This window comes from Platichthys flesus, chromosome 6 (genome assembly GCF_949316205.1).
Source record: "Platichthys flesus chromosome 6, fPlaFle2.1, whole genome shotgun sequence".
Lineage (NCBI taxonomy): Eukaryota > Metazoa > Chordata > Actinopteri > Pleuronectiformes > Pleuronectidae > Platichthys > Platichthys flesus.
In genome coordinates, this window is record NC_084950.1 from 11,428,058 (window position 1) to 11,451,103 (window position 23,046).

The 23,046-nt window shown below is 45.1% G+C and overlaps 1 protein-coding gene across 1 annotated transcript; it reads right to left on the bottom strand.

Moving 5' to 3' along the window:
• Positions 1-8,474: 8,474 nt before the first annotated feature.
• Positions 8,475-23,046, bottom strand: LOC133955848 (zinc finger homeobox protein 3-like). Its single transcript, XM_062390885.1, has 10 exons — positions 21,381-23,046; positions 20,762-21,300; positions 20,433-20,646; positions 19,685-19,789; positions 19,425-19,561; positions 19,122-19,232; positions 17,269-17,428; positions 12,432-17,137; positions 11,647-12,312; positions 8,475-11,512 (listed from the first exon to the last, which is right to left on the bottom strand). The coding sequence occupies exons 1-10, from the start codon at positions 23,044-23,046 to the stop codon at positions 11,396-11,398; spliced, it is 8,421 nt and encodes a 2,806-aa protein (XP_062246869.1). The 3' UTR covers positions 8,475-11,395.

Below are 23,046 nucleotides of genomic sequence, written 5' to 3' on the forward strand. Positions count from 1 at the left end.
CCACCGGTTACCAAAGAACAGCTGATTCCGAGTTACACAAGCCATGTGTCTGTGTTTTGTAACCTGCAGAAATAAAGGTTTGTAATGGGTTCGTATCACCAGTAGGGGGCGTACAAGTCTAATGAATAGGAGTCACAATATCTGGGGGGGAGCGGTGAACTCCATTTGTGTCTGGCATGAGAGTAACAGTTGCTCCAATTATTTTTGTAATCAAGGTAGAAAGGTATAGATGTGATAAATGCTACAGGGAATGTCTGTCTATTGTTCAATTGGAGCTAATGTAAATATTGCAGGGGGACTTTTTCCTCTAAATAACTACTCTATCGTTTCTACCTAGCCTTCATTTGGAAAAGGGAATACAGATATATGGTATTTGTCAAGTGCCTCCTGTGAGACAAAGGCAGGACACAGTAGACACTGATGTACATTTTTAGTCAGGGTCTGCATTCACATTTAAGTTTTTTTTCTATGAGACAATGCATAGATTTCTGAATCTATGCTGCAGCGAACAGTGGGTTCTGACACTTGTGGGTCAAACTCTTAACACACTTTGTATGTTGGAGATCATCCTATAATATTGTATTTCCGAATGAACGCCAAGTCTTATTTTGTCCGTGCCAGAAGAAATTCTCAAGTGTTAATCTAAAATGTGACTACATGTACAAGAACACGCCGTCTCAATTATTCAGGCTTTTATGCGAGAAGCCGAGTGTATGAACGGAGGATGTGTTGAGAGCTGTGGTGTATGGAGGGAGAGAGAGATTGAGAGAGAGAGAGGGAGAATCAATAGTGTTTAGACAGAGAAGTGGAGTCTAAGTGTGTGATCAATAGAGAGCAGAGAGGAGAGATTAGCTGCTTTTCTCTCTCAAACTAACACTGACAAATTGGTGAATTGGTGTATCGGCCCTTGGGCTAAACGGATTGACCTGCTGTTTCCATGTTGTACCGTGTACTGTCAATAAAGATCTGTGTTCGTTGTGGCTCTCAATGAAGAGAGTGAATGAAGCACAGAGGAGAGGAGAGGACAGGAAGAAAGGGGGAATGCAAGGGAGCGAAATGGGAGATGTGGAGAGGGTGAAAAAGCAAAGTGCAGCTCAGGTGCCCATGTTGCCTCGATCCTCACAAAATGTCCACACCTCTGTCTCGTTATCACATACGTGCACTCACATGTGCATCCTTGTGCACACCGTTATAAAACCATAATAACGTCTCCAGGAAAATTAATGGAAAGACAGATTAAAAACTAAGTGAGGAGAAACGGGCCACTGGTGTAGCTATTTGCAACTCATAAATCATCTTGACACACCCATGCGCTCCTAGACACATGCATAGACACAAACACACACACACACACCCAATGCGCACATACTGTAATTAACCACAGGCTATTTACTCTCTCCTGCTGTAAATTAGACATGCAGACACAGTTATTACATTAGGGGGATCTGCCATGCAGAATACTAACAGGAGGAGGAGGGGGACACGCGTACACACAACAACTTGCCCATACAAACATAAACACACACACACACATACACGTACACAAGAAAGAGGGTATGGAAGAATCATAGACTGACGGGAGTGAAAATGAAGCTGCAGCACAGAGAATAGGGGCCCCCAGCTCTTTGTTCCCTGCTGCATTTCATTATCTGAAACGCCAGCCAACACACACCACACACGCTCGTGCACACACAGAACGCACCTCCCCCTTCCCTAAAGCTGTCTGCCTCCACTCCATGCACACAGCACAAAAAGAGAGGAAAATAGAGATACTGCGTCAGTGCCATTCACCGGCATCTGGACTCAGTCATGACAAGTATGTCTGCATGGTCATCCTGAGCTGATTAGCCGGTCCAGGCGCTGCTCCGAAGCTACCAGAAAGCACATAAATTCTATTTTAGGCTGAACAATAGGTGATGAGGACTTGATTAACGCAGGTATTGATACTCTGTCTTAGGTGGCTTGTCTCCATTTAGTTCATCGGTAGTTTTTTTCTTTCTCCCGGCAGTCCACCTCCTGTTTGCGTGTGTGTCCTCCGGTTCCCCCTACCTCCCTCGCCCCTCTCTGTCCCTCTGTTTTCCCACGGTGATCGATAGCTCATTACAATCATTGACTGCAGCTCATCAGCACCTGTTAAGGTCTGAAGAGAAAGAGAGAAGGTGTGTGCGTCTGAGAGAGTGTGTTGTCTGATGCAAGCCTGTGGATAAATATGAAAGATTGGTCTGGAATGAGTCACAGTTCAGGTTTGAAATTTGAATGGTTATTTTCTGATTCACATTCACTGCTGCAGGTGTCTAGTTTGTCGCCGCTTTATGGTCCGTGGTCTTGGGGAACATCTTATTATGCAACTCACGTGGGTACCATGGATTGTTGCTATGGTGATTGCCAAAGGAGCCATAGTATTATAGGTGTTTATCCTAGACAGGAGCAAGGCTACTCGCCATCTATCAGGACACGCTTCAATTTACCACACAGTTTGGACCACACATCAAGATCAACACAGTCACAAAGGCACAAAGGGGAAAAAAGGGTATACAACACTGTTCATGTGATTTTGTGGATAGACTGTTCAGTATTCATATTCCTGGAAGAAAGACCTTGTTCAAACACTCAGCAGTTGGTTTAATGCGTCACTGCAGGGTTTGTTTTTGGAGAGGACAGGCTCTGAGCGGCAAGAAGCAAACACAAAAAAGAGAGAGACTGAGAGGATATTAAAAACTACAAACCATGGTTAAAGGCAAGACATTTTTTTCCAAAAGTGACACAAAATGAAAATAGTGGAACCTCAAGATTTCCTCCATGGATTCATTCACAGGATGTGGTCTCAGAAAATAGAAAAATTGGCATAAAGGTGTGACGTTTGAATGAAAAAGGATGTAGAGCGAATTCAGAGGACTTAAAGGGAACAAGTCTCTCAGCCCATGCATAAATTACACACATCATTTACATATTCATTATGTTTTGTGTACTAATGAGAGTATTTGCTTAATGGCTCCACCACCACTGGCAGCTTTTGTCTGACTCGAGAGCTTTTACCGAGGAGAAGAGAAAGAAGAAAACGAGGGAGAAAGGGTCATCTTGGTGAAGAGGGTGAGGTTAATGGTACACAATCGATTCTACTGATAATCGGATCAATGGTATTGCTGTATCTCGGATGTGAACAAGCACATCATGCGCAAGGCTCATAGAGATGTGAAGTGAAGCGCACATGATGGGGGGTTGGTAAAAGTTAATTAAAACAATACAAGCTTTCTCCAAACTCAGGGCTCTCTTCATCTTTCTCTCTTTGTCTCGGTGGAATAAGTAACTGCTGCAGTAATTACCTACAGGGCAGTCACTCACAGCATTCCTTCAGGTGCCAGAGGAGTCAACTGTATGACAACAACCGGCGATGATTTGTGGTGTGCTTTTAAGAAATGAGAAGTTGCATATGCGCCAATTAAATTAACATTGTGTTAGTGTGTGTGTATATACACGCATACTGCATTTAATATAAACAAAGATGGTAAATGATTCAGAAAGTGGATGAATGAAGTGAGGGGAAGAGAGAAGGATGAAAATGTAAAGACAGGGGGAAGGGCAATGGAGAGATGTGCTACAAATGAGAGCGATGGTGGTGGCAGGTTGGCACAGTGCCATCCAGTCAGGACTTGAGCGGGGGCGGGCATGGGCATGGGCAAAGGGGCGAGGAGAATAAGAATGGAAGAGGAAGGGAAACAGACCTCCATACTGTTGTCATAGTGCCACCTTGGCACATGCACGATGGCGCGAAACAAAATGAAGAAAAATGAAGATATAGAAAATATCAAGAGGACAGCGAAGCATGGAAGTGAGCAAGATGCCAGCAGACAGAGGATGACTCCGATGGATGGACGAAGAGGAGCAGGGAAGAATGCTGAAGAGGGAAATGATGAATACTGGAAAACTGTAAGGTGAAACTCTGTGAGGAACTTTGATCGAACATAGAAAAATGACGGCGGAAAATCCTACTGTCTTTCTATTTTTACGACTTTTCTTTCTCTCCATGCCAGTCACTGAGCCCAGCGGGCACTGAGCCAGCCTGCAGTCGCGGTGTACCCGAAGCGATAAAAGCGGTCAACGTAAAACTGTCTTAGTCGAAGACAAGGGGACTCACCTCTGAGGATTTGCCGCGAAACATCGTTTGTTTGCTTCGACAAAGCAAAGGAGAGGTGCCCAGGCAACGGTTGCCAGCGATTCTGTGATGGCATCTTTTCAGGGAGCGGTAAGGGCACGAGGAGAGAGATGGCACGCTGCCAAGACAAAACAACACTCACATTTGTAAACAGAGACCTCCATACGGTTAGCAGAACATTTTGCATGCCTTCGCCGTTTTTTTGGCGAGGGCATCCCCTCAAGGGATCCCAGAAACAGAGATGGCACCATGCCAAACGCAAACAAGGAGGCAGTCGCAGGCGCCATCAGAAGCTGTGTAAAACCGTAGTAAATGTGGACCCAGAATAGTTGCAGTTAGTTGGAACCAGAACCACAAATACAGCTGTGATGGGAGTCTGCAGAAAGAAAAACATTTCGTCGATGCCAACTCATGCCTGCACAGTGCCAACGGCGGCACTCGGCGGATGCTGCTGCCCATTACAAAGAACCAAGACCAGGGATCGTACCATTCCGCTGTGACGAGGAAGAGCATGCGGAGGAAGAGGATTAATGAGCAGACTGAATTAAGGATATAGAAGAATAAAAAAGGTGAACCTTGTGCTTAACGATGAACAGTAGGAGTGTGTGGACAAGGATGATGAAGAGCCTCTTTCCTGCACATGCACACCTGGGATGTTCTTAAAGGGATATCCCCTCAGACTGCTGTGTGTGTGTTAAGGGAGGGATGTGTTGGCATCATCTCCAGGGTGTCAAGCTGTGTTTCTCTATTGCCAGTCAGGGAGGGTGCTGCAGTCGTCAGGGGCGGGCAACTGTCTGGGCATCTCATCTGCAGCTAATTAACAGCCACACACTAATTCTAACAGCCGATCATAATTAGCGATTTAATCGCTCGTCAACGCTTTTCTCCCCCCTTAAATTGTGCCTCCTATTTGGACACGTGCGGATAAGCCAAGGAACGTCGGATTCCCCCTCCCCTCCTCCTCGTCCTTCTTTCCTTCATCCTTGGCTCCAGACTCCAGTGGGATCTTAATTAAGCTTGGGCTTCATTATGCAAATGGAGTACAATAAACGACAGCAGAGGTGGAGCTGGATCCAGACTGAAACCGAACGGTGGGAGGGGAGGCAAGTGGAAAATGAAGAGATGTGGAAGGTTACCGAAATGGTCTATGTTACCACGTTACGATAATTGTATATCGTTGTAACATGCATGTCTTCAGTGTACCAGTAACACATGGGGTGTGAAAACCAACATTTCATGCTCTGATGCTCCATCCCTACTACCACTGGAGAAACTTTTCTGAGATAGCACCGGATACACAGACTGTCGTCTCTCTCAAAGAAAATTCATAAGGGAATGGTGACAGGGAACCTTTTAATATCACCAGTTGGCCGTCGTCGTGGATACGAAGAAAGATGGTAGCGATAGGGAGAAAGAGAGGAGGTAGACAGAAACACTGACAATGGCAACAGCATGGCAGCTAATGTCATCTCAGTTTAATCATCGCATGGGATCATGGGGTTCATGAAAATTCATTTGCATATCATTAAACTGAGAGAGGTTATTTGGTGCGGGCAGCCAAAATGGGATTGGATGAAGGAAGGGGGGGAAAAAAGGCGAATGGAGGGGCTCGTTATTAAATGCAATGTTTTATAGTCCGCCAGCCGATTCATTTAATTTGGGCGTAATTAAAAAGTGTCAGGCTCAATCAATCATTCCAACGGGGATACTATCAATGTTTCAGTCTGAAAAAAAGATTAATCAGTGGATACGCGGTCGGACATTGTCCAATAACATTCTTAATGTTTTAGTGAGGTCGACCCATCCGCTCTTTTTTCTCATTTGTCTGAAGGAGTGTATCAAAACATCCATTGTGACCTATACATATGTGTCAAGACATATCTGTCTCTGACAGGTGGTGATACCACCCTGTGTTAGTCAATAAGAGGATAGCTCACACTGTCTTTTTGACCTCAGCACTAAGCTGTCACTGGTGTGTATGTATGTGCATGCATACGTGGATCTCTCATTTGCATAAGTGATGTAATTAGACCGCCCTTTCACATGCAGATCAGTTTGGCAACATGGCAATCACTTTAACACACACATGCAGCCATACATGCATAAACTCACACACACACTCACAACAACACACGCTTACTGCCGTGACCACCCCCATATCATGGGGAGTCTGTTGTCTGTGAGCAGAGAGTGTAAAGATTAACATAATCCAGCTAATAAGTGTGAGTAATATTCACACAGTGACGCGTGGCGTAGACACTGTCCTGCTGATGCGTATTTGTATCTCATTATAGATGTAAAGTACCGATGGGGGGCCGACGGGGACATGCCAGTATTGATGGGGGATGGTGAGGGGGTCACAAAAAAGTGAGGGCCTGAACGTAGAGAAAGCAAAAAATGAGATAAAGCAGCCGTATAATTACACAGTTATCGTGTGTAAAGTGCAGATATGAAATAAAGACAATAATGCAGGTTATATCGAGAGCAGGATGCTGGATATTGTTCTAGGAAGTCTTTTATGTCTCCGCAAAATCAGAAAGACAGTTCCACAGATTTTTATGTCCATTTACAGGTCTAAGCAGGCAGAGAGTCAGATTTTGAAGTAGAATGTAGGAATTATAAATAGAGTGTATTTGCACTCGCAGGCTAGCTCTGCCTCATGATTGATTAGGATGGGGTGACGACCATTAAAAAGTCATTTAAAAGATGGATAGGGACCACATTTCCAAATAAAAACCACTTTATACCTGATGAAGTGCTGAACAAACTCTCCTTCATAGACATTTACTGATTACTCTCTGCGTATGAGTGAGTGTAGTGTGGGGAATATCCGTGCACTGTGTGGAGCTCTGCATCAGCTGTTAAGGATACCAGAGCAATCATCAGGACACAGCATGGCGATGCTTGAATTTTTTAAACTGTAGTTGATAAATTTTTTTGATTAAAAAAAGAAGAGACGTGGTTTTTGTTTGGTCGGAGGTGTAAACCATCTGCATAAACACAAGTAGGCCCAGATAGACGAGTCAACGCCACAAACAGGCATTCGCAACACAAACAGTGATTGAAATGTATCTGATAGCACAGCGTCGCTTGGACTGAAACCTTATCCGAAGAAGCAGAGGTGTGTCTAAATGTGCGAATGTATTTCAGCTCTGTCTCTTTAACTCAGGGCTCCACCACAGCAGCATGCTTTGGGATTCATGCATAAACATGAGCTGGCCTTTCAGCTCTCTCCTCACATAACCAATCTAAATCTAAATGAGCCCCCACTACAGATACACCAGCAGGCAATGACATTACACCCCCCCACAGCTCCAGCCCAACCCCCTACTCTACCCCACTACCCCCAGCGACACATATACACCAGCAGGCAATAATTTCACGCCATCCCTCAAAGCCCCCCCACCACCTCCTCTCCACGTAGTCACTCATACCCCCTTTTGCCGCAACCCCACCAGCTGCACAGTACTCATTTGATTAAGAGGGGGAGGACAGGGAGAAGGAGAAATGGTGGGGGATCACTTTATCAGGATGACTTTCTAAGATGGCTATCATCAGCTACCAAGCCATCTCAAATGCTTTTCTGTGTTTACTTTGCTATTTTCTTAACGTATGTTTCTGGGCTCTTTTGTTTCAGTTTTAAAGCAATGTTTCCTCTTGTCGTATCTCTCTTTAATGGTTAGGTGAATGGTTCGCTGCTAAAGAAAACACAAACAAACAAGATCAAAGTTTTTTTCTTGAGGCCCTTGATGATCACACATTCCTGTGTTCATACAACTTTTTTTGATGTCGCTGGTAGATTTGCCTGTGAACCACGTGGAAGTTTAATACGAAAAAGAACAAAATAATAAAAACTGCTCAACCAACCTACGCTGTGGTCTTTGAAATGTTGCGTATGAATATCTTCATGTCCTAAATGTGCTGTAGTGTGCAATTTTCATCACCTCTCTCCTGGAGTCGTAAAACACATTATCATCATCAGCAGTAGCAGGAGCAGCAGTGTAATTCATCCAAGGTCGTTAATATTCATCATATCATTTAGTCACAAAGGAAACTCATCTGGCTGAATGTCACAGATGTAATTAATGAAGTGACCCTAGAGGTCAAGGCTCCATTCACCAAACGCCTTACACGCACAGCCGTGTTTCACACACACGGTTGCACATCAAAACCTTTCCATTCAGACACACACTACCGCCGCATATACGACCTGGAATATGAAACACGTTAATAACAGCCAGGCACGCTCACATACCACAACATTCACAAAATGGCTTCTCTCGGTTACACCAAAGGGATGACACAAAAACGTGCACCAAAGCAGACTTTATTTAGCTCAGTGGAGTTTGGGAAAGGAAGAGGAACAAACACCAGTTAGGGAGAGCTGGGGGAAGGAGAGAATAGAGACGCACTAAACCACTGGAGCAGGACATAAGGACAGGTGCACATCACAGGTATCTTTTTGGTCATCACTATGGCAACAACATATCCAGAAAAAATGAAAAGAATACTTTTACCTACAGTAAGGATAACAGAGTCCCTTCACCATAGAGTACCCCAATATGTACATCTTACAGTCACTAAGATCAAGAGAATATGAGAGAAATGAAATTCAAAATAATCAGTATACAAAAGAAACTGCCTTTTTGTTATTTGGAATGCACATTTCTGTACAGAAGAAAGCTCATTGGTATTGTCGTAAACATCGGTTAGTTTAAGAACAAAGCATGACAGCATTTTCAGCCAGCCCACATCCTTTGGAAGGTTGGCTGTGATGTCAGTCTGAGTTCACCAAAGCCGTTTTAGCTGGACAAATGGACAAGAGACATTGCAATACAGAATGACTGACACCATATTAGTGGAAGGTTTGGGGCTAAACTCCTTCAAATAGCTCTGCAGTATCTCCATTTGTATTGAGGAATCAATGCCCCAAGCAGGTTTCTCTGGAACTGTAAAGTGGAGAAAAAAATATCCTGGATTTACTGAAGCCATTTTATCTTCTGGGTATGGGTAGTCAACAGGATACTGAAAACAAACTTGATGGAATTGAGCCCCACATTTCCATTTATTTTTCAACAGAGGAGCAGTTTATCAACAGCATCACAGGTATCATTACAGTTTGTAGTCATTAAAGCCTAGTGGTAAAGCGTTCAGAGCATGCATCTTCTACAGTATTGTTAAAAACTACAGTACATTAGCAGCAAACTGGACATCCTTAAGGGCTGAAGTTCAACACTATGGTAAAAAAAGAAAGAAAAAATAAACTGCAACATTTCTCAAGAGAAGTAAAACTCTTTAACCGCTATATTACAGACTGCCATGGCTCTAGTTTGGGGTTTTGGTTACAGTCTCCAGTGTGCTTATGAGAGGCAGAAAACAGTAGCTTAGATATAGGGACTCCTTCCTTCTTTAAAAACAGCAATACATCGTCAAGTAAACAGTAGCGCTTATTTTTGTAGGTCATATGGTTAAAGTATTATCACGTCTTTGGATTTTTGTCTTAAAGCATTAATTATTGTTTAGCTATTATTGTTATATTATCATTATTACAGTTAGAATAAGGACTGGTTGCAAATGAACAGAGGAAGGAAGGTAGAGAGAAAAAGAGGAAAGCATGTAAGGGAGGGAGAAAGAGGGAAAATAAATTAAGTGTACAAAAATAACATCAATAACATCCAAAGTTTTTTTCTCGGCTTTGCGCAGTAGCTCCCTATCAGCAAGTGGAAAAGGGAGCTATGTCTCAAACATCCAATGAAGTCTTGAGTCAACCATACAAAAGCTAAATACTGTACATTTACCCCTCACACTATTAAACACTTTAGTTTTAATAAGGTTTTTGTAACAATCTAATACTCAAAGGTGAAAAGCTCAGATCTTTGAAATTCAGACATGTTTTTGTAGATATCCTTTAATACTTAGTCCAAGGTTAAACCATGCTTCTTCTGTTTTAAAAACAGAAAAATACAGTATTAAGATCTTATTTGAAGGGGAGCCATGTTGAGCTGTTGACCTGAGCATAGAAAGCTTTACATTAAATCACATAACATTGGTAAGCCATTGGTATAATCAAATAGAACAGAAAGGCCATAAGACACCTCGCCTGAACATATCAAAGCTGTCATAATCTTTTCATAATCATGACACTATTATATTGGAGCAAGACAGTTTATCTCAATCCATACGATTTATATTAAGAAACTATTACTAAACACACACAATGTAAATTTGAGTTTGGTTAAAGTTTTCATATACAGCATAATGGTTGAGTGCTATAAAAATAGTTTGCCCCTTTCAGGACAAACTGGCCTTTACGTTCTGTGCTATTTGGGCTGTTATCCACTAAAGGAACATAGAAGGTGTACATGTACAACAGAAGACTCATCATTGGCTTGTGGAGGGTGAGGCTGCTTCCTAGCACGGTATCAGTCTATTAGTACTGCTCTCACCAGTGCCAGATGCAGATCTCACCCATTCACTGTACAGACGTAAGCTCTGCTGTTTGTTATTGAAAACAAACATGTTGAAACTAAATCCACAGACATGTAAAATTTTGGTTACGAGCTTTGGAATCTGAGTCAGTCTTTACAAAAGCTCTATGCGAATACCTCCGTCTATTTCAAAGATATCATTCCTTTTTTTCTCCTCCTTTTTCTTCTTCCACTGTTAACCGCTTTGTTTTTCTTCAAGTGTATCTTTTGGAGTTCTCTATTTACACTAAAATCTCTTTGACAATTTCTTTTCCAGTCTAGTACAGACTGGCACTACATGCTACACAGCTAGTCATCTAGCACAGTCTGGTGGAGGACCCACAGTGAGTCTGTCATGCAGACTGAGAGGTAGACTGCAGGTCTAGCTGGGCAGTGAGGTCACATACTTGGAGAATGCTCTTTGGCCTCTGTGGCATCTGGTTGGTTTTTTAACAAGGTGGTGTTTGGTTGTAGTAAGGTGTCTGACAGAATAGGGAGAGGAGCTCTTTTCAACAAGAAAGGACAGACCAGGGAAGAGTCTAAGAACAATATGAAAAGAGGAAAGCTGTGTTAGAGAGGACTTTGTTTGGGATCTCTCCTATTTTCAGTTGAGAGTTTCTCTTTGGGCCGCTGTGGCTCTGCATCTTTGGGGTGTTCAGGTTACTGGTTTGGCAGCAAAGTGGACATGGTATATGTTTGAAGGTCGACAGCCGGTGCAGGAGTGGTTTGGGGGAAAACATCGTAGAAGGAAGCAAAGGGAGCTTGGTCCTCCTCTTTAAGCTCTGTCCCTCTCCCCTGCTCCTGCAGACAGCTCAGCCTGCTCCCTCTCTGCAGAGTCAGAGCTTAGGCTCCGGGCCCTTTTCTCCTTGGCTCTGGCGTTCTGGAACCACACCTGTTAAAAAATAAATAAATAAATATGAACCCTTGTGCCCTTAATATCTTGAAGAGCTTTGATTGGAACATTTACATAGACCAAATAACATTTTAATAAGTACTAACTATAAGAATGTGTAATGTAGCATTTACCTGCACAACACGATGAGGTAGCCCCAGCTCCTGGCCCAGTGCCTCGCACTCATGTCGGTTGGGTGTACGGTGACTCCTGTAGAAGTCTCGGAGCTGCAGTACCTGGAAGTGACTCATCTGTGTCCTTTGGCGCTGTTGCTGATGGTGGTGGTGTTGCTGCAGAGTTTGTGTCTCACCCCAATCAGAGCTTGGACCCCCAGATCCCTCAGGACTAGGAGACTCTTGGTCAGCCATACTGGAACCCTCATCACATGGATACTCTTCATCATCCTCATAGTCATCATCCTCCTCTTGGTTGTTCAGATCAGTGGTTAAAGACAAAGAGGTGACAGGTGGACTCCCAGTTAACTCTTTGTTGCTTATTACATAAGCATGGTTTTGGGTAGGGTTGGAGGTGATAGATGGGCCCGGTCTATCCATAACAGACAACACGGTCATCCCAATCTGCCCACTGGATACATTACTCATTGATAAGTTGTAACCTGCTCTTTCAGCCTCTGCCCAGTGACGGGACCTCATATGGGCATCCAGAGCACTCTTGACCTTGAACAGAGCCCTGCAAAATGGGCAGCGAAGGTGGTTCAAACCCAAGCTGAAACTGGATCCTGGCCCCATCGACCGGAACTGTCCTTTTCTCTCTCTGGCTCGTGTATTCTGAAACCAGACCTGTGAAGGAAAAACCCATGTGTTTTAAAAACTGAGACACAGAGCGGTATAATGTTATTTTCTCTTATTTATCTCTCTGTAAAAAAATTCCCATTATTAAAACAAAACAAATATATTACCTGAACAACACGTCTTGTTAGGCCCACATCTCGTGCAATGCTTTCGAGTACTCCTCTTGTGGGATTAGAGTCCAAGCTGTAACGCTGATACAACACTTCAAGCTGCTCTGGGGTGATGGTGGTTCTCTGACGCTTATCCCTTCTGTGCTCTTCCTCAACTTCTCTATTGCTCCTCTGGCTTTCAAAACTGGTTTCTGATATAAGCTTTGTATTCTGCTTCATAGGTGTCAGGGAACCTTGAGATAGACCCGCGAGGTTGTTACTTGAATGATCAGAGATTGTGTTTTGAATTTGTATACTGTTTAAATGTGACATCATCGAATGTGTAGGATTAGGATGAATCTGGGACAAAGCACCTGAAAGCATTTGGCTGGCCATCAGGGTGTGGTTGGGGTGAAGCATCATGTAAGGCATGGTTCGGTCTGTGAAGCCAGAATGCATGAGTTGGACCTGGGACTGAGCTGCCAGGAGGTGCCTGGTCTGATGCTCCTGCCACAGCTGGAACGTTGGCAAGGACATTGGACAGACACTGCATGGGAATTGAGCCTGGGTCTGGAGAAGCAGCTGGTTTTGTGACTGGGCTTCACTGAGTAAGCTTGAGGTGGAATCAGGCAGCCCAGTGTGGCTTTTTTCAGACTCTGAAGCAGAAGGGAGGTTGGGTGATGGATCTGCAGGCTTTTCACAAGCTTGATCTGAAGGAGAACTTTGGGTATACGCCTGGCTGCAATGAGATATAGACGGGATGGTGGGTACGGTCTTTTGTGAAGAGGAGGAAAAACAAGGCTGAGATCTTTCTGGAGTACTTTCTGGCTGAATCTTAGTTTCGAGTTTTAAAGAGGAGCCCGTTTTCTTGACTGTAACCTTTTCCTTTTGATGAAAGTCAGCATCTGAAAATCCATTTTGAGTTTGAACCAGAGCTGGGCACTTATCAGCAAAAGAAGAGGTGTTTTTATTCTCTTGTTTCCTGGCCACAAGTGTCGGTTCTCCATTAAATGTTTGCTGTTCACTTTCTGTGTCTTGAGTGTAAGAATCAAGAACAGGTGAGTCGGGTTGGGTATAGTACTCATAAGTCAGATCCATGGAGTTTTCACAGTCACCTTGTCCTTCATCGCCACAGCTTTTATCCTCATTATCTTCATTATTCTTGAAGCAGCCATTTCTCTGTCTGTGAATGTTGTCAGGCTGGTTCTTTCCCTCTAATCCATCATCAGTCCCCCGTCCCCCATCTTGGTTTTTGCGGGCTCTCTGTCTTGCATTTTGAAACCATACAACAATGACTCTGTTAGGGAGAGACAACAGAGCAGACATTCTGTCATATTCTTCCTCTCTGGGGTACGGAGTGGCCTCAAACACCCCCTGTAGGGTCTCCAGCTGTTGCTCCGTGAAGCGGGTTCGGGAAGAGCGCCGACCCCTATGGGGCTCGCCTCTCTGGATATCTGTTATCTGGGGCTGTGGAGAGATGGCTGGGGGGGGTGGGGATAGTGAACATGGTTCAAGTGTCAAAGTTTGGTTTTGTGCTACTTCCTCTTTGCCCTCCTCCAGGGATGTGGTTGGAGGGTTATTAAAATTATAAGGAGAATCCTTGTCTCGCTGGCGCTCCTTAAATAGGGTGTTGCGGAACCAGTGTTTAATGACTTTGTGAGGCAGTCCAGACAGAGAAGACATTTTGTTGATCTCGTCATCACTCGGGAGGCTGTAAATATCAAAGTGTCTCCTCAGAACAGTCAGTTGCTCCTCTGAGATTCGTGTTCGGGTTCTCTTACCCTGCTGCTGTTCAAGCATTGATGGGCTGACTTGAGGTTGCTGTCCTGTTTGGATGGGACTGAGTTGGGATGGTTGACCCAGCAATGTAGGGTTGAGTTGTGGAGTCTGACTTAGCAATGCTGGACTAAGCTGTGGCTGTTGCCCTAGATTGAGTTGAGATTGGTAGAGTTTTGCCAACTCAGGGTTCACACTCAAGTCTAACCAAGGTTGGGTCTGGAGAGCCACAGACTGCATCATAGCTGGAGAGAGGAGAGGTAGTTCCATGGGGAAAGGAATGGGTGGTAGGGAAAGCTTAGGTAATGGCAGTTGGGTTATAGGAAGCTGGGGCAGAGATAGCATAGGTATTGTAGGTATGGATTTAGCTGGGGACGTGGTATGAGAAGTAGCTGAAGCAGATGTACCTGGGATGGGAATCTCAGGTTGTGGACATTCTTGAGGTTGCAGTGGTGATGGAGGAGAAGAAACTGATGGGGCAGTTGGTGGTGGGTCTGTAGTTGTAGCAGATGTTTTAGTAACAATATCTGAAACTGAGGATACAGGTGAGGGTGAAATGGTTTTCACTTCAGATTTAATTTGGTCTTGTGGTGTTTCTGATTCCGCAGATGTTGATGTGGTTGGAACTGCAGCGTGGGGGCATGTAGTTGAATTCTCCTTAGAGTTAGGCTGTGTGAGGGGGTACATCTGGTCATATTGCAGCCTGTATTTTCTGGAAAAACTCTCCAGTACAGCAGTGGGAAACATCATGCTATGAATGTATTCCTGGTGGGTTTTTAAAATCAAGGCATCTGAAAATAACTTGCCACAGTCTTTGCACTTTTCTCCTGCTCCACAGCATCTTTTTTCTTCATTTGCTGCATTTTCACCTTTGTTTAGAGTTTTCTCGGTCCATACTCTGCTATCTCTGTCTCCATTGCCATGTACTACTTTGCTATCCTTATTGCAAACTACTAACTTATCTCTTTCAACCTCTAAGCAGACGACCATCTTAGTGAGATCAGAGCACTGTTGTTCATACGGTATCATTTGAGTTGCAATCTGCTGCTGGTGTCTGTGTCTACTTTGTGTATATTGCATTGCCAATTCATAGCCATAACTCTGTAGTAGGGCTCTAAGAGGCTCCCCATTCGCAGCAGCATAGGGCACTCTGGGAGGCGGACACTGCAATTTAAGTAGATTAAATGAGGGAGAATGGGTTTCCTCCTTTTGACTCTCATTTTTAACCGTAGTAACATGCATTTCTTCTTTTTCTTCCTCAAGACAAGCATTGCTGTTTTCTCTTTCAGTGTGGTTGATGGAGGATCCTCTGCGGACTGCTTCGATCTTGGTCTGAAACTGCACATGATCCTTAAATTGGCCTACAGCTGGGTTGGAGCTTTGTTTATGGTTTTGTTTCTCATCAGTTTCAGGTGGGGACTCAGTTTTAGCTTCTACCTTAACTTGATCTTTTTGGATAGAGTTGGCCAATAGCAACTGACCAAGGTCTAGGCTCATGTCTAGTTTCATGTCTCCTGATAAGTAAAATGGCAGGAGAAGTTGTTGCTGCAGAGACAGAAAGTTGTCTGGAGTCAGGGGGAAGTGTTGTTTAAGGAGATTCTCTATCCCTAAGGGGAGGTGCTGCAATGCCTGGGACTGGAGCATAGCTGTGTGTTGTTGTAACTGAGCTTGGGCCTGTGCCTGAGCCTGAGCTAACTGCTGCTGCTGTATAAGCATTAGCTGATTTCGAGATGCTATAAGCTCTGCCACTTTCTTTTTAGCTTGCTGGCTATTTTGGTTATGGGTTGGCTTGACCTCTGTTGCTAGTCCAGGATCTAATAGTGAAAAGGCTGAGGATCTTCTTCCATCTAGCCTCTTGGGGAAAGGCGATATTTCCTCTCTGGTGGCACCAGGCTGAGTAGCAGTGGTGGTGACTGTCAATGGAACAGCTACATTAGATGCTGGGGTCTGTGGAGCTGTGTTCTTGGCAGCACGAGCTCTAGTTTGATGAAGGACAGAGCGAAGATGTATGTCCAGTGTAGAGCTCTGGCTGTAGCCTACTCCACAAAGTCTGCAGCGATAAGGTCGAGAGTCTAGGCCGCGGGGAGCCTCAGGGGCCGCAACACCTGTGCCAGAGTCCTTTAGGGCCCGTCTGGCCCTGTGGAGATGGGACACAGAGTTAAAATGGACCAGAAGAATGGTTTTCTGAGTAAATGACTCTGAACAGATGGTGCATTTATAGGGCCTGGATGGATCCAGATAGCGGTCCAATGTGGGGTTAGAGCACTTTCTGACAAGAGAGTTGGAACCATGTTCTGATATCATCTCCTCATGTGACCCTTTCTCTGGCTCAGTTAAATCCTCCTCAACTTTATCATCTTCACCAACTGTATCCGTCTCTTTAATTTTAACTTCTTCTTCTTCTTCCTCTTTTCCCTCGATGCCCATTGCTTCTTCTTCCTCTATGTCTTCATCCTCCCCTTCTCCTGCCTCTTGACCCACTTGTGGTGATAAACTAAACTCTTGCTGAACAGAACTCGTATTATGTTCCATGTATTGAGTAGTATGAAGTGGTAAGACTGTATTCTGCCCCTGTGTGTTGTCCAGCTGTGAATGTGTGTTTTGAATGTGTCTCTGCAAGGCCTCCTGACTGCGGCATTGTCTAGAACAGAGGGGGCACTCTGTCGCCGCCCTCATGGCATGGTACTGCCAGTGCGTTTGGAGCTTCTCCTGAGTGGGGAACGCCAGGCTGCACCTGCTGCAACGGAACCGGTAACCATGGCGATCAGAGAGAGAAGGGGGATCGCTAGGTGGGGAGATGGGTGAGGAGGGGGGGATCTGAGTCGGGGACTTAGGAGCCAGTCTGCCATTGGAAGGGTGAGTGGTTATTTCTTCAAGGGGTGGGGTAAGTAGAGCTGTGACATCTTTGGGTGCGGCTACATCTCCCTCAGTGTTTGCCACTGAAATGCCTGAAAAATGCACATTTATAGTGATTAAGAATTTTCAGTTATTTTTCTATAACATTAGGCCAACAAGTCCATCTTTCTTTAATTTTAATATTAATTACTAAGTTGTGGTCAGTTTTTTAATGCATACCAACCTTGGTTTTTCTGTGAATCAACAGAGGCAATTGAATCAGCAGAATTGACACAATTTGCATTGTTGTTCTTGGTGGTTTTATTTTCTGGAGTCTCATCTGTGCACGTGTCTGTTGGTAGTTCCATCTGCAGTTGAGGCAGTTGTTCCACGGGTGGTTTGACCTGGAAGAAAGAAAATGTATTTGTTCGTCAATTTTTGTGTGTCTCTTTTTTATTTGCATTTCATGATAGTTACACTCAGTGTTGTTTTACCTATTCAGAATAAAAGAGAAAAGTGATTTCCATATTTTCTTAATCCAACATTATGAATAAAACATGTATAATTGTATGGCATAATAGCAAGCAAATATCAAGATGTATAAACATGGAGCGCCTGCAATCCCTTTCCTAATATCATAAAACATTAACGTGTGAATCTGGGTTATTAGATTTTGCAGTTGCCTGCAAAGCAGTATGGGCAGCTAGGCACATCAATTTGGTAATAAGTGTATATGGTTAGAGATATGTGGGTTTGCCCTTCAGCTCCTACGACACCCTTCAACATGCCCCAAGGGTTTAATAAAACTTTACTGAGGTGAATAATGAATTTATTTAAAATCATTCTTCATATAGGAAACCTCAATCTCCACAGCTTGAAGCACTGAGAGCAAATACTTTATCTACTGTATGTGAACAGCTAGCTACCCTAAGGAAAGGACAGACAAGTAAGGATGAGATTTACATGACAAGAGTTTTTTCTTCATAAAAGAGAAAGAGAGGAACAACCATGCATGTACACACACACACACACACACACACACACACACACACACACACACACACACACACACACACACACACACACACACACACACACACACACACACACACACACACACACACACACACACACACACACACACACACACACACACACACACACACACACACACACACACACACACACACACACACACAGCAGAGAAAACTGAAGGTCAGGCTTAATCTAGAGAGCGTAATTGGAAAGCAAGGTACATAATGGCCATCATCACCTCAGTCTGAATTAATGAACCTCAATTACTATCAGAGAGAGTGAGGGAGGGGTAAGAGGGGAAGGAGGGAGGATGATGGTTTTGGGGGGTAAGGGGAATAGAATATGAAAAAGAGAGAGAGTGCAGGAAGAGGAGGGAGGAAGTATGGGGCAATGAACAAAAAAAAACTGCCTTGGCGAGAGAGAGTGCGGGTAAGGGAGGGGTAACTCATAAGAAATTGAGAGAGAGCTTGGTAGAGACAGAAAGGGAGGGGCAGGGACAGAGATTGCAGAATAGGAATGATAGGAGTCGCTGGAGGGGGAGGGAGGGACAGCAGAGGGGAGAAAGGGTGAAAAGCAGTCAGTGAAGTGGAGGCGAAGAGAGCAAGAGACAAAGGCCACTTAGCATACGGGCCAGGGAGATGGAGGATGGTGATGTGGATAGATGACCAGTCTTTGTTAGTTGGAGAGACACAGTAAAAAGCATGGGGGCCCCTTTTTAGCTTGACTGCACTTCTGGTAATAGAGGGCTACTTAAACATGCATTATAGAAAGACTGGCTTTTCCCTCACACTCTCAGTCAAACCCGCTCTCTTCCACTCTAAAAGACGCGCATACACATACACACAGAATGCACGGCTGCATCAAAGATGATAGCGAGGAGCTACTTAAACATGCATTAAAAAAAAGCGCTGCCTCTCTCTCTGGTGCCTTCTTAATGGAATTGTCTCCCTACATTTCACTCTCCCCCATCCCCCATCGCGTTGGCTTCTTTTCTTTTCTTTTTTTTGTTGCTTCCCGATGAACGCAAATACAACAAATACACACTTGCATACTTATACTTACTGTGCTGATGAGCTTGTCCACACAGTCCTGTGCCACACTGTGCAGATGTGTGAGATGCGGTAGAAGGTGTGTGTATGGGAGTTGAACCTGGCACAGAGGGCACTGGACAGTCTGAGTGTAGAGAGAAACAAATTCTTCAATTAGAAAGCAACAAGCGAGCATCGGTGTGCATGGGTTTTTGAGATAACACGAGCAACTTCTATGTCTTCCAGTCCCCGCATCCGTTCATTCATCGTGGCCATTTTTACAGTTTAGGTGCACATGGGAATATTTAAATTATTCAAACGTGTGTCATCAGCTCACCTGCTGGTTCTCATTTTGCTGGTGTATTCTCGGGCGTTTGGTCTCAATGGAGCTTTCCATCTCCCCGTATCCAGAGGACGGACGCTTGACAGCGCTCAATGACTCCTTCTTGTCTCTTTCCTCCCCCCTGGTTTCGTCTTCAAGCAAAACATTTAATTGACATGAAAATAGAGTCATATTTAGAATATGTTATGACAATATCATTTGAGTTATATGTTGCAGAGTGTGTTGACTTATTTTGCATCTAGAAGCAATCATACCTGTCTCCTCTGAAATCTGCTTCACCCCCAAGTTACATGTGTCTTTGGTTGTTTCCAAAATACCACTGGTCTCGCTGGAAGTATCCATATCATCACTGAGTTCTCCTGGAAGAGGAAAAGACAAATACTTAACATTATGCAAATACAGTGCTTCGTACAATGTCTTCTCACAAACTATCAGGCTTATTGTAGTTTATATTATTCTCCAGATAACATCCTTTAAAGAGGCCAGTGTCTTTTGACCACACCTCATTTTTCCTTGCCTCCTTCAGTATTTATCAAGTATTGATTCCCCATTAGATTCTCCTCAGAGGTGGAGTAGAGGTAATATGGACCTACAAGACATCAGTTCCCCTCAATAAGTCTTAGTCCACACAGAAGCAAATCACAGGATAGAATTCATTTACAACTTAAGTGTTGAGCTACTCATTGTAGAAGTTGGGAGTCTGTTGTCCACTTACTCCAGACAATGTAAATTCAGTGTTTTACTTTGCACAGACTGGTGACTGGCCTCGACATCCCCCATTCTTGTTCACAGGATTTGTTTTGGTTCATTGATTAGCAGTTGCTAGTTAGCTGTTGTCAGGGGTGATTGGGGATATAACAAGGATGTGTATTGACTAATCAATTTACTCGATCAATATCTCAGCAGCAGCCATTACTCATTTTCTCACTCTTTTCATCTCAACCCCCTGACAGCTGCTCTTATGTCAGCGAGTACACACACCCACACAGTTCGTATTCTCACCTGTGACGCCATCAGGACTCTTCCTGATGGTAAAAATGGCTGCCAGCTCCTCTCCACCCATTGGCTGCAATTGTAGAAGCTCTTCCCTCTGCTGATGGATTGGGGTTTGACTGTGTTTCAGTACTTGGAGTTTAGAGGAGGAGGAGTGGTTGCATAGGAGACAATGGAACAGCCACGAACCTCCATCAACCTCTCCATCATACTGCTGCAGGAACTAAAGACAGAGAATGCGTGATATTATTATGGTTGGAAAACATGACTCACATCTGCTATGATTAGCATTAAATTGTTCAAATAGTTCTTAAGGTTATTTTTGAGAATGTACTGACTCTGTAAACCCGGACGCCGGCCTCATGGTGTGAACCCAGGGAATGTCCTCGTAGCTTCTCAAAACTGCTGGTCACATAGTCACACAGGTTGCACCTGACCTGGACGGGGTTTCCCTTAGCAATAAGGGCAACTCCCTCCTGACCCCTGTCTCCTCCCTCCTGGATGTGGGCAGTAAGCTGGTAACGGGAGCGGTGTCGGTCAGTCTGGCAGTGTAAGGAGAAGTTAGCCCTCAGTGGGGTGGTGTAGCCGCACAATCTGCAGTGGCAGCCACCAGCAACCAGGGAGCACCACTCAGACTGGGGTAAGGAGCGAGGGGCATTCAAGTGCTGCTCCACAATCTCTGTGCTGTCAGATGAAAAGCAGGAGCAGACAAGGCATTGGAACATGCCTTGAGAGAGCGGTCCAGTGGGGGACAGAGATGGGGCTGGAGGGGGTGAGGGAGAGGGGGACGGAGAGGGAGTCAGTGTAGAGCCAAGGGTGACTGGCGCTTCTGCGACTTGCTGACTGGTGAGTCGCATGTTCATGGAGAGCTCGGCACCTAAAAACAGAGAGAGAAACCCTTTAAGAATGACAGACTTTCACCTTGGATGACAGGAGGAGGAGTGAAGTGTTACTCACCTGTGTTTTGTAGGTGTTTAAGCTGTGGAGTGAGGCTCCTGCAGTGAGATAGATAGTAGCCTCTCTGGAGCCGTAGCATGTTATGTGTGTGTTTCTCGCTGGTGGTGTGTATGCGCAGGTTTCGGGCAATGCTGGTCTCATAGTCGCACACATCACACCGCCACCGTTTTCCATGAGAGTGAGAGTGTACAGGTGGCGTGAGCTTGGCGGGCTGGGTTGTAGGCGTGGGAATAGAGAGTGGGAGCTTGTATGCCGGCTCATCCACTGTGTGACCATTGGAGGAGCTGCTGTTGTTGGTAATGTGAGAAGTGTGCACGTGACCATTAGAGTGTCCTCCATTTTGAACGTTATTAAGGTGTTTATCAGACTGCATGTGTATGCTGAGGTTGCCTTTCGATGAGGTAGCATAGTCACAGACCTCACAGCGGTACGGCTTGTAGCCGCAGGCATAGGTTTCACCACGGGCCAAGCGAGGATGGGGTTTGCCCGAACTGCAATAACTGCACACACCTTGTGTTGTACCACCACACACACACTTTCCTCCGGATGCACCGCACACACATTGCCCCCCTGTCTCTGGGTGTTTCTCTTTCATGTGGACTTGCAGTGTATGCTGGGACTTGTAGTGCCAGTTACATTTGGGGCATTTCAGGGTCTTGCAGGAGTTGCGTGAGTGCATTATGGTCATGTGACTTGTGAGTGAACTCGAAGAGAGGTCTTGGTTGAGGTTTTTAAGAACAGCTTCTTTCTGTTCTCCTTCTTTGTCTCTCTCGTCGTCCCCTTCTGTGTCTAGCTGGTTTTCATTTGGTTCTGGAGCTTTGGCACCATCTCCATTGGTAATGGAAGAGTGAGAAACCCCTGCCGACCCATCATCCTCAGCAGGTGTGCTGGCAGGCTCCGTACCTGCCAGTGGAAAAGCCATAGTAGACTGCTGGGATTTAAAGCTCTGAGGAAACCCAGATATCCAGCCCTGATCTCCCTTAATGTCTTTTACCTCTGTCTCGCTCAGCAGGGCAGAAGACGAGGATGGACCAGTGAAGTGCTTTGGAGAGGTGGCAAGACAAGGGGAGGGCTTTGGAAAGGGGGAAGATGTGGGAGAGGGCTTTGGAGAGGCGGCTATTTTGCTGTCGAGTGTGCCACTGGCCTTTGCAGTGCTGGAAGAAGAGCTGTGCTGGCTCTGTTGAGGTAATAAAGAACATTTGGATTTGGTTTGGCTTTGGTTTGAGATGGCCTCCTCCTCTTCCTTCTCCTCTTCTCCGCCTCTGCTGCAAAGGGCTGCTGGGAAGCCCCCTGTAACTGACGCCTCTCCCACACGTACATGCACCTCCCCTTCTTCCTTCTGTTGCCCTGACAAATCTCCCTCCCCGAAGTCTTCCCTCATCCCCTGCTTTTGACATGCTTTATTCTCCTGTGTGTGTCGGCCTCCGTCTTTCTGATCACCTCCCTGGGTCTCTTCTCTAGCCTGGGACCCCTCTGTGCCCTCCTCCTGCTGAGGCAGGGTCAGGGGCTCTTTGGCAGGGGCCATGGCTGAGGTATAAGAGGATGACCCTGGCTCCGGAATGACCGCTTGGGTCAGGAGAGGAAGAGATAAAGCCTGGGGACTGAGGTCAGCATCTCTCTCCTCTCCTCCCCCTCCATCCCCTCCGCCTCCCTCACCGCTGTCCAT